The following is an 11,669-nucleotide window of genomic DNA, read 5'->3' on the forward strand; positions in this document are numbered from 1 at the left end:
CCGTATGTGGGTCACTTGACGGGGCAGCAGAGCAGCGGGCGGGCAGAGCGCAGGACAAGCGCAGCGAGCGCAGCACTAGCACAAGCGCGGCGCAGCGGGAAAATGGGTCAATTCAACGGATGAGCTCCCAGAGAGCGGGCGGCTGGACGGGCGCACAGGCCGACAGGACGGGCTCAGTGGACTGGACGTGTACCGGGCGGGCGGACGGACGGGGAGGGCGGGGCTGAAAACAAACCAAAAAGAAGGGCAGTGCTCCATGGGACTGTTTTGCTGGGTTATGCGATACAGTTATGAACAATAATTATGACAGTAATAAACATGATTAGTGAAATGATTGTACTTAGCGGAGACCATAAACCCTCATACGCGGCGAGTTAAGCCTGGAATGAATAATGTGCCGTTCTTTATTTCGCGCTGTGTGTTGGGCGTGTGTTGGGCGGGGCGGGGCGCCAGCTAGCGAAAGGGCCGAACTCATGTTGTTGCTTGGTGAGGGATTGGCCTCCAGGGGGCCCGGGCCCGGCCAGGCCGAGGCGATGTCTTGCTGCTAACTTGCAGCCCGGCCCAAGGATCCTCTCGTGGCCGATAGAGGGGGCTGGGGGTAGCAGGGGGGCTGACGTCATGTTGCGAGTTGGTGTTTGGTTAGCCAGCTGCGCAGCAAGGCATCACTTCCACTTTCCTCCCCGATGTATCATGGAAATGGGAAAAAGTAGGACTGCTTGGTGTAGTGTGTGGCAGGTGGTGGGCGGCTGAGCGGGCCGGGCGGCAGCGGCCGGGGAGCGGCCCGGAGCTGGGGGGCCCCCCGGCCCAACTTTATCCCCGGGAGATGAGAGCGCTGAAGTGCAGGATGATGGGAGTTCTCTACAATCTCTGGAGCGTCCCCCCCCCCCCATCCCCTCCACTCCTGGCTCGATGCCCGCATCGTCTAACCTATATAGAGAGAAGCAGATTTTTCCTATCAATTTTTTTGAACCCTCCGTTGATGTTTGTTGCAGTTAAGCCGCAGATCGTGGCCGGCCCCGTGGACACGGTGGTGCTGGCCGGGTCGCCGCTGGAGCTGTCGTGCCGGGTGAGCGGCGACCCCCTCCCGGATGTGATGTGGCGGCGCGAGCGCGGGAGCATGCCGCTGGCGCGCGTGCACGTGCTCGACGACCGCACGCTGCGGGTGCACCCCTCGCACCCGGAGGACGCCGGCGTCTACATCTGCGAGGCCGACAACCCCGTCGGCACCGTGTCCGCCTCGGCCAGGGTCATCGTCCACTGTAAGTATAGGACAAATTTTTTATTGTAAAACCGAGCATATTTTTTAGTACAGAACGACAATTCATCGTTTCCATTCAAGTTAGAACCGGTATTTAAACAACTAATCATGAGTGTTTGGGGCTAGTTTTCTTGATATGAACTTTCAGAAATATTCCCATTACTTAACACGCCATAACCTATAGACTAACTATTCTTAATTTAAAACATCAATGTATAAAGATGTCTACTTATGCTGTTTGCTGTGATTTGCCGGTTATGAGAAATTGTATTGTTGTCAATAGCTCTATTCCCCGAGGGGGCCACCACTCGCGTAATCCTGTGTATACAGATGAAGGTGTAATCCCTATGTAACCCTTATGTATTTCGTGTAATACTTTACTAAATTTTTAACCAGTATCACTAAATTTTACCTTATTGTCCCAATTTAATGGTTTTAGAACCAGAAATTCAACAAAATGCGTGTGTAATCCCTCAACATTTAGGTGTAATCCTTGTAATCACGTAATCCTGTGTACATCCCAAATCGATGTGGTCCCCTCGCTATTCCCTGCCCATAGTTCATCCCCCCCCCCGCAAGTATTTTGATTTGTTTGCTTTTTGCTTTGACCCGTGATTCGAACATCAAAGACATAGAGTTGAAAGTGATGTGACCTGACCTCGTCACTATCATGTAGCTTTACAAGAAGTGAACATGAACTTCCCAGCCGGAAATTCCGGTTACGGTTACGGCCAGAATTTACGATTACGGCCGTAATTTGCTACGGTTACGGTCAAAATTTACGATTACGGCCGTAATTTGCTCCGGTTACGGTTAAAATTTACGATTACGATCGTAACCGGAGTTCAATTACGGTTTACCCTTACGGTTACGAGTAAGCTTACGAATACGACCGTAACCGTAGCCCGGTTACGGTCAGCAGTTACGGTTACGAGTAATGTTAAACGATTACGATCGTAACCGGAAAATATCAAACTTTGAAACGTCGTAGCGCTTAAACTAAGCTTTGCAGGGAGAAACGGTTAAGGGTAACGTAAGGGAAACACAAGTCAAACCTATGTGTGGAGTTTGGAAAGAGTCGATTTTTCAACCCCTGGCTATCTTGAGAACTGTTAGAGATACCGCAACGAAAACACCACCATTGTGCTCGGCGTCAAAAGTTTACACGGACGACCTGTGCTCTGGTCTCATGGGGGCTTTGAGTTACTGCCAATACGTCATCACCGTAACCGGAACGTTCTCACCGTAACCGGGCTGACTAACCGTAATCGTATCCGAAACAGAAAACGTAATCGTAACCGGAACTTTAATCGTAACCGTAACCGTAACCGGAAATGGGTCCAATTTACGAGTGTAACCGTAACCGTAGTCGTAACCGTAGCCGTAACCGTAGCCGTAACCGTAACCGGAATTTTCGGCTGGGTTGCTTATTGTTAAATACCACATTCATAAGAGCAACTTTAAAATAGCAATGTACGTATCACCTGATGCATTACCTCGGTTTTCTCAAAAGCTGGAAGATTATTAATAGAGGAAAAATTAATTTGACTTACCTCCTTCTCCTTCCTCCTTTTGCATCTCATGCATGAAAAGTTATCTCGACTTAACCCCTCTTGCCAATTTTCCGATGACATAACTCCAAATTCTGAATGTGTGAAAAGAGTTAAGTTGACTTGTATCCTTATGTTTCGTTGGAGAAAAGAGACAATTCCTAAAACTCCATGAAGGGGCGTGATTGTGAAAAATTTTAAAGTGCCAGTAACGTTCTTTCTGGAAGTGCATTCCAACTGCATTTCTAGAAAGTTATTCGTCGATAGTTTATTTGATTTCCTGAAATGTTCGTATTTCGCACCTATTCCCTTCTTTCGCTTTACACCTCAAGTACTGTTTGCCCGAGTGTATGCCCTTAAAACCATTTTGGAGCGTAGTTCCCAAATCTGTTGTTTGTGTCGTTACCCCACCCAAGCTGTCCTCGTTGCCGGCGGCCCCTTCCGCCTTACGTCATGTTTATCTCATGTCCCGAAGGGTGCTTGCCGAGCACATTACAGGCATCGCGCTGACCAGGCAGGCCCTGCTGGCCTGCTGGGCTGCTTCTGCGCCCAATAATGCGAGTCCTGCGTATGTCCACAGCGCCACCGTCGCTGTCGCACCGGCCGCGGGACGCGAGCGTGGCGCTGGGCCGGGACGCGACCTGGGAGTGCGGGGCGGCCGGCGTGCCTCGGCCCATGGTGTTCTGGGCGCTAGAGCCGCCCCGGCCGCCGGCCGCCGCCGTCCCCGGCGACGCCCCCGACGGCCCGGACATCCCCGACGCGCCACCACCGCAGCCGCCCCCGCCGCCTCCGCCGTCGTCCACCAACTCGGAGCTCCGCGACGACGGCCAGGCCGGCCGGGTGCTGCTCTTCAAGGGCGACCGCCGCGGAAGGTTCCTGGCGTCCACATCGCCGTCGGGCAACGCGCTGCTGGTGCTCAAGGTGAGCGTCGTCGTCTTCGTGTTTCATCCCCTGGGGGGGGTTTGGGTGCTGCGGGGCTGTATTGGGGGGCGTGTCGACGGTGCTGTGGGGCCCGGCCCGCCGCGCGGTGTGTCGGGGCAAATGTTGACTCGTCGGGGAGCAAACAGCCACACGCTCCTCGTCGGCGCGGCGGAGCTTAGTGGCAGATTGCGTGGAGCTGCGCGCCCGCTGTTACTGTTTGGTGCGGTCGTGATAGTTGTAGGCGCCGGGGCCGGGGGGTGGGAGAAGCAGGGGGATAGCGTCTCGCGTCGCGCAGTCGCTGTCTACTTTACATTGTTTCTTTTCCCGAGTGAAAACTGCGAGTGACGAGTGACGGGCTTATTTCTCGAAATTGCCGCAATAAGGCACTTAAATACTGCAATCCCGGCCTGTTGGCCGGCTCCACAGCGCCATTGATAATCCATGCGACGTGGACGGACGCCGGACAGCGCGCGGTGCGCGCATCCCGCGGGCCGCGAGGTCGCTCGACGGACATGGAAACGCTCTCGCTCTCACTCTCCGTTATTTATAGATTGGAACCCTTTCGCTCTCTCTGGCCTTCCCCGGCCGCCTGTCACCCCATCGGACTGGTGTCACGTCCTCGAACATGTCGCCGCGCCCCCGTATTTCCCCCCTCTCTTTTAATTTTTCGGTGCGCTCGTGTGTTTCTGCCCCCCGGCCGGTCGTCCTGGCTCGCCCCGGCCGCTGCCCTCTCCTTCCCTCTCTCTCACTCCCGCTGCCCCGCCCAAACCGCCCGCCCTGGGCGTGCTGCTATCTCTCTCTGCGCAGGCGGCGGCGCGTGTGCTCCGGCCGCTCCTCCGCCCCGCTCCGCCCTGCCCTCCCAATCACCTAAAATGCTCTATTTTTTCATGTGAGGAACGTGACAAGATCTCCCTCCCCCGCCCGCCCGCCTCGCCCACCCGGCGTCCCCCGCGCCCGGCTATGTATCCAGTCCACACGAGCTGCGATAAATTGCAGGCTTTGCTGTCCCTTGGCCGGGCCGGGCCGGGCGGTCCCTGGCCCCGTGGAGCCCCCAGCGCCGCCACCCCTCCCTCACGCCCTGCTCGTGTTGTCCGGTAGGGCTCCCCTCCTCCGCCCACCTCAACCCCTTTCCCGAGGACGGAAAGTGGACAGCCGGGGCCCTGGCCGGCGCCCCGGACATGGTGTGTGCCGCATTCCCTGCATTTTCCCCGGCCCGCCGTGCGTTTGTTTCTGGTGCGGTGCGAGGTTCATTTCTCTCGCCCGTGGGGCTGTTAGCCTCGCTGTTAGCGGTGCGCGTCCCGTCCTTGTGTGCGCCGCATAGCGCACCGGTGAGGAGGATGTTGTAGCGCTCATGCTGCAGGCTTGCGGTCCCCGGACCGACAACTCTAACTGTGTCGGAGGGAAGGGGGTTGGAGGAGGGGGGTGAACGCTGCATACGGAGGAAAAATTGTTCGTCTAGGGACTTCCCCCTCCCCGCCGCTCTCATGCAGCATGGCGGTGGCGGTGGTGGTGGTGGTTTGCAGGTAGGCGGCCCGGTCTCCCAGGCACGTAGCGCGGCGTGGCGTGGCGCGGCGCAGCCTCCATATCTGGTCTCATTCTTTTCCTTGCGGCCGGCAGCGCGCCGCGGCGCCACGCCCAGGCTCCCTATCTCCACCCCCTTGGCTCTCCCTTGCGCCGCTTGGCTTTTGCACAGGTCGCGCGGGCCCGGGCGGCGCATAGTGCTGTTCGATGAACTTTGTTGCACCCAGTGCTTGTAGCTGCTTGTAAGTACACCCGAATTACATGGAGTCGTGTGTCTGATCGACAAAGAGAAGGACGAAATTATTTTTCGTTGCCCAACAAGTTAAAATTTTGGGACGTTCATAAATTAAATGAATCACTATACTTAAAAGGACGAAAACATAAACGTTGGCCTATGAGAGCGACGAAATTTTGAGCTCTCTTGATACTGAAAGCAACGCGGGTGTGCCTATCTCCTAAATTCGCAGTGCACCTGTGCCGGACTGTATATCCTACTTACTTTTATAGTGTATAGTGAGTGGGCTCGCAAGTACGCGAGTGGTTTCAACAAAACGGGTGAAATTGCCTGTTGCTGATTGTCTGTGAGAACCTGCTGAGCGGCAAAGAAAAACTCTAAGGTCGGTTGGTCGGTCGGCAGCACTAGCCTCGGCACGTCGGCCAGGGCCACGCTCTTTTCCCTTTATCAACGCTGGGGGATGGTCACTAGAACGCCGTCGGGCCGAGAGGGCGGGGCGGGGCGGCGCGGGGCGTGGTGGGCCCTCTTATACGGCCGATAGGGGACAGGAGGACAGGACAAATCACCGGCATGCCTCGGGGCGCCCTCTTCCTCCCCCTGCGCCCCTCCTCACCCCGTCCCTCCTCCTTACCCGTACGGCCCCCACCCCAACAAGACCCACAGCTGCTAGTCTCTTTATTCCATCTCTTACCCTCTCGTTCGAAATGGCCCGACTCCTCCCCCGTATTTATTTGCAACGTTGCGGAACGGAAGGAATCTGGTCATACTTTCTTGAAATGACCGCTGTACTTGGTACACAATGGACCATGGGATAGATGCGCTTTATTTTTGATTACCTATGGTTAGACAAAGAAAAATATTGCGTATATTTCGTAATCACAAATCAAACCATATCCACTCTAATGTAGAGAGTTAGTTGACGTGTACTCCATCGAAACCAAACAGATTGTTCAAGCGTGTTAAACCACATCTAGGTTTTACTCATGAACCTTTGGATGTGCAGATAATCTCTACAACAATATGCGTACTGATGCCCGCGATGCGTTCGAGTTGAAATGAATATCGGGGAACAATATAGCACGTAGGTAAACCAATGTAGGGGTCGGTGCCATATTTCGCCTCTGTGAAGAGATTTTCTGCAGCAAATATAACGGGCCTTGCCCGTCCGAACCGAGCCGGAGCTTGCAATTCCCAAAAGTGCAGCGGGAGCTCTCGGCGAATCTATCGGGTCGACGCGCTTTCCATCGAAAAATGGAATATTGCACTGAGCTGGGCCCGAGGCTGGGCATGGGCAACGGGGCGCCGCATCGCCTCCGCACCGCCTCCGCACCGCCTCCGCACACGCGGGCTCCCCCGAGGCGTTGCAGCGCGTTGCAGCGCCACTGCACCCGGACCTCATATCGCCTCTCTGCTCTGCTGCACCAAGGTGCTTCTCCGGACCGGATGCCTGCACGGAAAAGATTAATATTCAAAGCAAATATTTTGTTAAAAATAGCTTTTATATTTTCATATCTTTCGATGAAAGGTTCTCGTATGCGATCCTAGAGCGGCGGGTTTTGATGTGGCTGTGCCCTTGTGCCCGTACTAGCTGCTTTTAACGCCGCGAGATTTTTTTCTTCGATTCCTTTTTTTTTTTTGTCGAATAAACCTCTTGGTGTGCGACGTGTGTGAATAAGCCATACGCCGCCATCACGGCCAGATGTGTTTGAATTAGCGAAATGTTTGCCGAGCTCTCTGCCGGAGAGAGGTAGGGCAGAAGCCGGGGAAAGAGGGTGAGGCGAGGGCGTGGTGGTGGCCGCCACCCTCCTCCCCACCGCGCCCCGCGTCACACGATGTTTAGACATGACTGCGACATTCGATTCTGCCGCTGCTCCATCTTCGTTACCTCAAGGAGCGCGCGTGGCTCGGGGACGGGACTACTTCCGAGAAAAAGAGGGAGAGAGAAGACAAGAGGGTTCTTTTTGGAAAAAGTACTACTATCACTCAGGTGTTTTTCACTCAACTTTGATACAATAATTGAGTGACAACACTCGTAAGCTCCCCCCTCGCGCGCCTTTATTTTCGTCTTGCGCATCCGAAGCAGCGTCGGGTTCATGATGGCGCAGACAGCAAGGAAATATAATGTTGACCATCCTACGCAAATATGCAGCCGCGTCTACCCCGAGCTCGGCCCGGCTCAGCCATGCGACCGCCGCCGCCCCTGCTGTTTGGCTTCCTGACCCAATCCGTGCCCCCCTCCCCCTGGGGCTCCGCAGGACGGGCTGCGAGCGTGCCGGTAAGTGCTGCCGTACGCCCCATGTGTATTCTATCTGGCCGCAGCCGGGCCGGGCCGCTGCTGCAGCGTGTGAGACAAGCCCGTGAGCGCGGTGCGTGCTCGCGCTCGTGCTCGCGCCGCCCGCCCAAACGAATACGAACAGCACCAGAATGCTGAGGGGAAAAGGCCCCTGCGACCCCGGAGGTTCCTCCCTAAAGGGACACTGTCGTGTCACAGGATGCACATTTTTAAAGGGGAAAGTCACTATTTATTTACGTACGTTTGTTAACTTCGAATATCGAGCATTTGAACATTAACATTAATTTCACTTTGTCACCAAGAAAATAATTGTATATTAAAGAAAGCAGTTGTAAATTAACACCTGCTAATTTAATTGCTTGTAGGGGAAAAATAGCAAGTTGATATATCAAAAAGAAAAATTACAATCATCCCGTGAAACACTCAAACAATATTTTCACAAGTACGTACATTTCTTTTAGAAAACTTTGAGACAAATGACAAATATTTCAGTTTAAAACCCCAAACCACTTTATGCGTCAGCAATCTTTTCGTGACAACAAATAAACAAACATTTTATTTTCTCCTTGGCGATGTGGAGCACCGAGTAGCACCCTTTGGTGGGGTCGGACTAGCGATAACCGTTGTCTGTCTGTGTACACCGCAGGCTCACCGCCTCCATATCCCCCGCTGGCGCCCCAGCCTAGCAGAACGAGCACTTTAAAAAAACTAAATATGCCTTCTGCAACAGCAGTATGAGCAGCGGCGGCGGCTGCCAGCTAGGCCGCCGTGGCCTCTAGCGAGCTGGGCCGTTGTGTAAATCTCCCGAAAGCTTTTTGTACCCCCGGTGTGTAGGCATCCCGCGCGAAATCCTCCCGCCGCTCCCTGCCCGCCCCCTGCGCTGTGCGTAAACGTTCAGCCACCCGGATAACGCAACCTTTTCTCCCCCTCCCACTCCCCTCCACCTCCAACGATCAGCCCCCCTTGCGGAATGGTACCGCCACGCGCAACAAGGAGAGCTTTCGCGCGCTAACTTTTATGTTTTGCATGCAGATGAGATGACGGGCCGGGCGTCGTTCATTATATCGCTGAGCCGCGCCAATTTTTCATACACGGGGGACAACACAAAACGAGCAGCAGACGAATTATACGCCACCGCCGCCGTGCAGCGCGCAAAAATATGTGGAGCGCGCATAAAATCGATGACACAAAAGAAAAGTCTTTCCTTTGTTTCGAAATGCCATTGTATTGAATCGCATACGCAACATTTATACATCGCGGGGCAGGAACGCAGCGCGGGATGGCTGCTGCTGCTGCTGCTTGGTCATCGAATAATAGCGATGTGAGCGCACAGGGGCGGTGCAGCGGGCCATGGCGGGACAGGTAGTGGCGGGGCGGGGCGCGGTGCCACCAAACGGCCGCGGGGTTAAGCTGCTGAGGTTGCAGTATCCCAACCCCCTTGCTCCCCTGGTCCCCCACAGCACGGCGTAGATCAGCAGGATTAAATTGCAATTACCCTATAGTGTGGCCGCGCCACGCCGCTCCACGTCTTGTGCTGCAACGTCTAATTGCTGCGCTTGATGCGGTGATGCATCATCACAGGTGTGACGCAAACAACAGTGTTTTATTTTTTGTTGTTTTTTGTCGACCGTCCCATTATGAAATGTTTTACTATCATCCTCCGTTTTTCCTGCGCTTCACAAGAGAGGAAGTCAGGCACAGAGGAGAGAGAGAGAGAGAGAGAGAGAGAGGCATGCGGGCCCCGGGCCTATGCTGCCGCAGGCATTTTAATCCTGCAGCAGCGAGAGAGGAATGAAGTGGGGCTGCAGGCGTAAAGGGAGCACGGGGAGAGGGGAGGAGGGGGAGGGCGTGTAGTTGAGTCCTTTTATTGCGCCAGTAGTAGTCTCATCCTCACCTACCCAGTATCCCCCTCCCCCTCCCCTCTTCCGCCTCTCCAGGCTTACACAGTATGTTCCCCCAGACCGGGGCCATGAGCCAACCACACGGAAACAAAATAAATTCTCTGGGGCCTCGTTTAATTGAGGGTTATTGCACGCATACGGACCGGCTCCGTTACAGCTCTGCGACAACAAGCTGTCTCTCTCTCTCTTTCTCTCTGTCTTTCTCTTGCACACACGGTCTCTCACTCCCTTTCTCTCTCACTCCAACATTGTGGCCCCATCGTCTTCTTACTGTGGGCTGCGGAAGGATCAACGCTCCCCGGCTGATTTCTTTCCAAACGTGGGCCGATCACGCACCTGTTGTTTCAGAGTAAGGGGTTAGGAGAGAGAGAGAGGGGGGGGGAGGGGGGTAAAAAGGAGAGACAGAAGAAAGGGAGGGCGCGAGAGAGAAGGAAAGGCGAAGGTCGTATGGCTCAGCCCTGAGGGGCAGCCATGGGGGTAGCGGATAGGGGCGCCGAGCAGAGGTGGGATTTGCGAGCACCGAACTCTCCCGCTTTCTGTCGTGTGTATGTGTGTGTATTTGTGAGTAAGAGAGAGAGAGAGAGAGAGAGAGAGAGAGAGAGAGAGAGAGAGAGAGAGAGAGAGAGAGAGAGAGAGAGAGCGCACTCGCCAGACTCCCCGGCCTACACTCTGTTCCATCCATCACGTGGTGCGGATTAATTCTTTGATGACGGCCCGGCCGGCCCACCATCATTATTTCAACAGCAGTGGCGCCGCCCGGTCCCGTCAGTCCGTCGGTCCGTCCGTGTGTCCGCCCGAGGGTGCGCCTCTCCCGGGGCCGCCTCTCCCGGGCCGCCCTCCCGGGGCCGCCTCTAGCGCCGCTGGAGCCGACCGCGGCGCCGTATTTTACTCCGCGATACAAGGAAACTTCCGCCGTCCGTCGCGGCGGCACCCTCGCGGCGGAGGAGGCGCGCCGTCCCGGCCACAGCTGCTCTAAATGGCTTGGACCTTGTCGACCTGTCGTTGCTCCTAATTTATGTATGAACCCCTCGGACTGTATACCCCGGCCTGGGTAATGGTCACTCTCCCTCTAACCGTCTCGCTCCCTCTCACCCCGATGTCGCCGGGGCGCGCTACTGTATCGCCCCCCTCCCACCCCTCTCTCTCTCTCTCGCACTCGCCGCTGCTGCAGGAAGTTCAGTGCCGCGGCACATCGTCGCTCTCCACAAGCACCCTCCTCAGCTCCGTACCCCTCCTCATCCGAAAGGCAATCCTTTTCCCATCCGCAAACCCAACTCGAGTAACTTGGAACTGCAACCGCTTGCTGGGGGGGCGGGTCAGGCCAGGCCCTGCCCCCGCAGCCCGGCGGCTGCCAGCCCGGACGCGCCAGCCAGTCGTCCAAGGCAGCCATCAAGCCGCTTTACGTCCTTGTAACGGCCGACGGCACGGCCACTCGGACACCTCCATCCATAAACCATTCCGCTCCTTTCCGGACGCGTACCCGAGACCTGAGCGGATTGGTCGTCAAAGTCTTAACGCGGCGTTAACCGCGGTGTTCTATCGCGCTAACCCCGACCTGTTTGCAAGGGGGCGCTGTCTCTAAACCCCGCCGTAAAATTCACTCCGCAGAGTGCACGCGGCATCTCGTAGAGATGGACACCGAGAGTTTGTTGTCCAACAATTTCTGGACGAGACGTCGTTCGTTTTGAATACTTTCTGCCGTGTCTGACGCGTGTGTTCTCCTGTGCTTGCAGACCGTGGGCCGCGAGGACGCCGGGCTGTCGGTGTGGTGCTCGGCCGTGTCGGACGTGGGCAGCGTGTCGTGGCGCGCCGTGCTGTCGCTGCGCGCGCCCGACCCGCGGCCGCCGCCCGTCATCGCGCTGGGCCCGCTCAACCAGACGCTGCCCGTGCGCTCGTCGGCCACGCTGCCGTGCGTGTGCTCGCCGCAGCCGCCCGGCCAGCCCGCGCCCGTGCTCAACTGGTACAAGGACGGGCTGCCCGTCGTGCCCGT

General features: G+C 56.1%; 1 protein-coding gene across 1 annotated transcript in view; it reads left to right on the forward strand.

The window, feature by feature from the left end:
* LOC113202107 (protein sax-3-like) overlaps window positions 1-11,669 on the forward strand; it is a 125,011-nt gene that overhangs the window by 88,914 nt on the left and 24,428 nt on the right. The window contains exons 7-9 of the mRNA XM_052265686.1: window positions 993-1,259; window positions 3,389-3,729; window positions 11,413-11,667. Coding sequence (XP_052121646.1) covers window positions 993-1,259; window positions 3,389-3,729; window positions 11,413-11,667 — 863 coding nt within the window. The remainder of the gene's footprint in view (window positions 1-992; window positions 1,260-3,388; window positions 3,730-11,412; window positions 11,668-11,669) is intronic.

The sequence above is a fragment of the Frankliniella occidentalis genome, unplaced genomic scaffold, assembly GCF_000697945.3.
Source record: "Frankliniella occidentalis isolate FOCC.00 unplaced genomic scaffold, Focc_3.1 Scaffold29, whole genome shotgun sequence".
Lineage (NCBI taxonomy): Eukaryota > Metazoa > Arthropoda > Insecta > Thysanoptera > Thripidae > Frankliniella > Frankliniella occidentalis.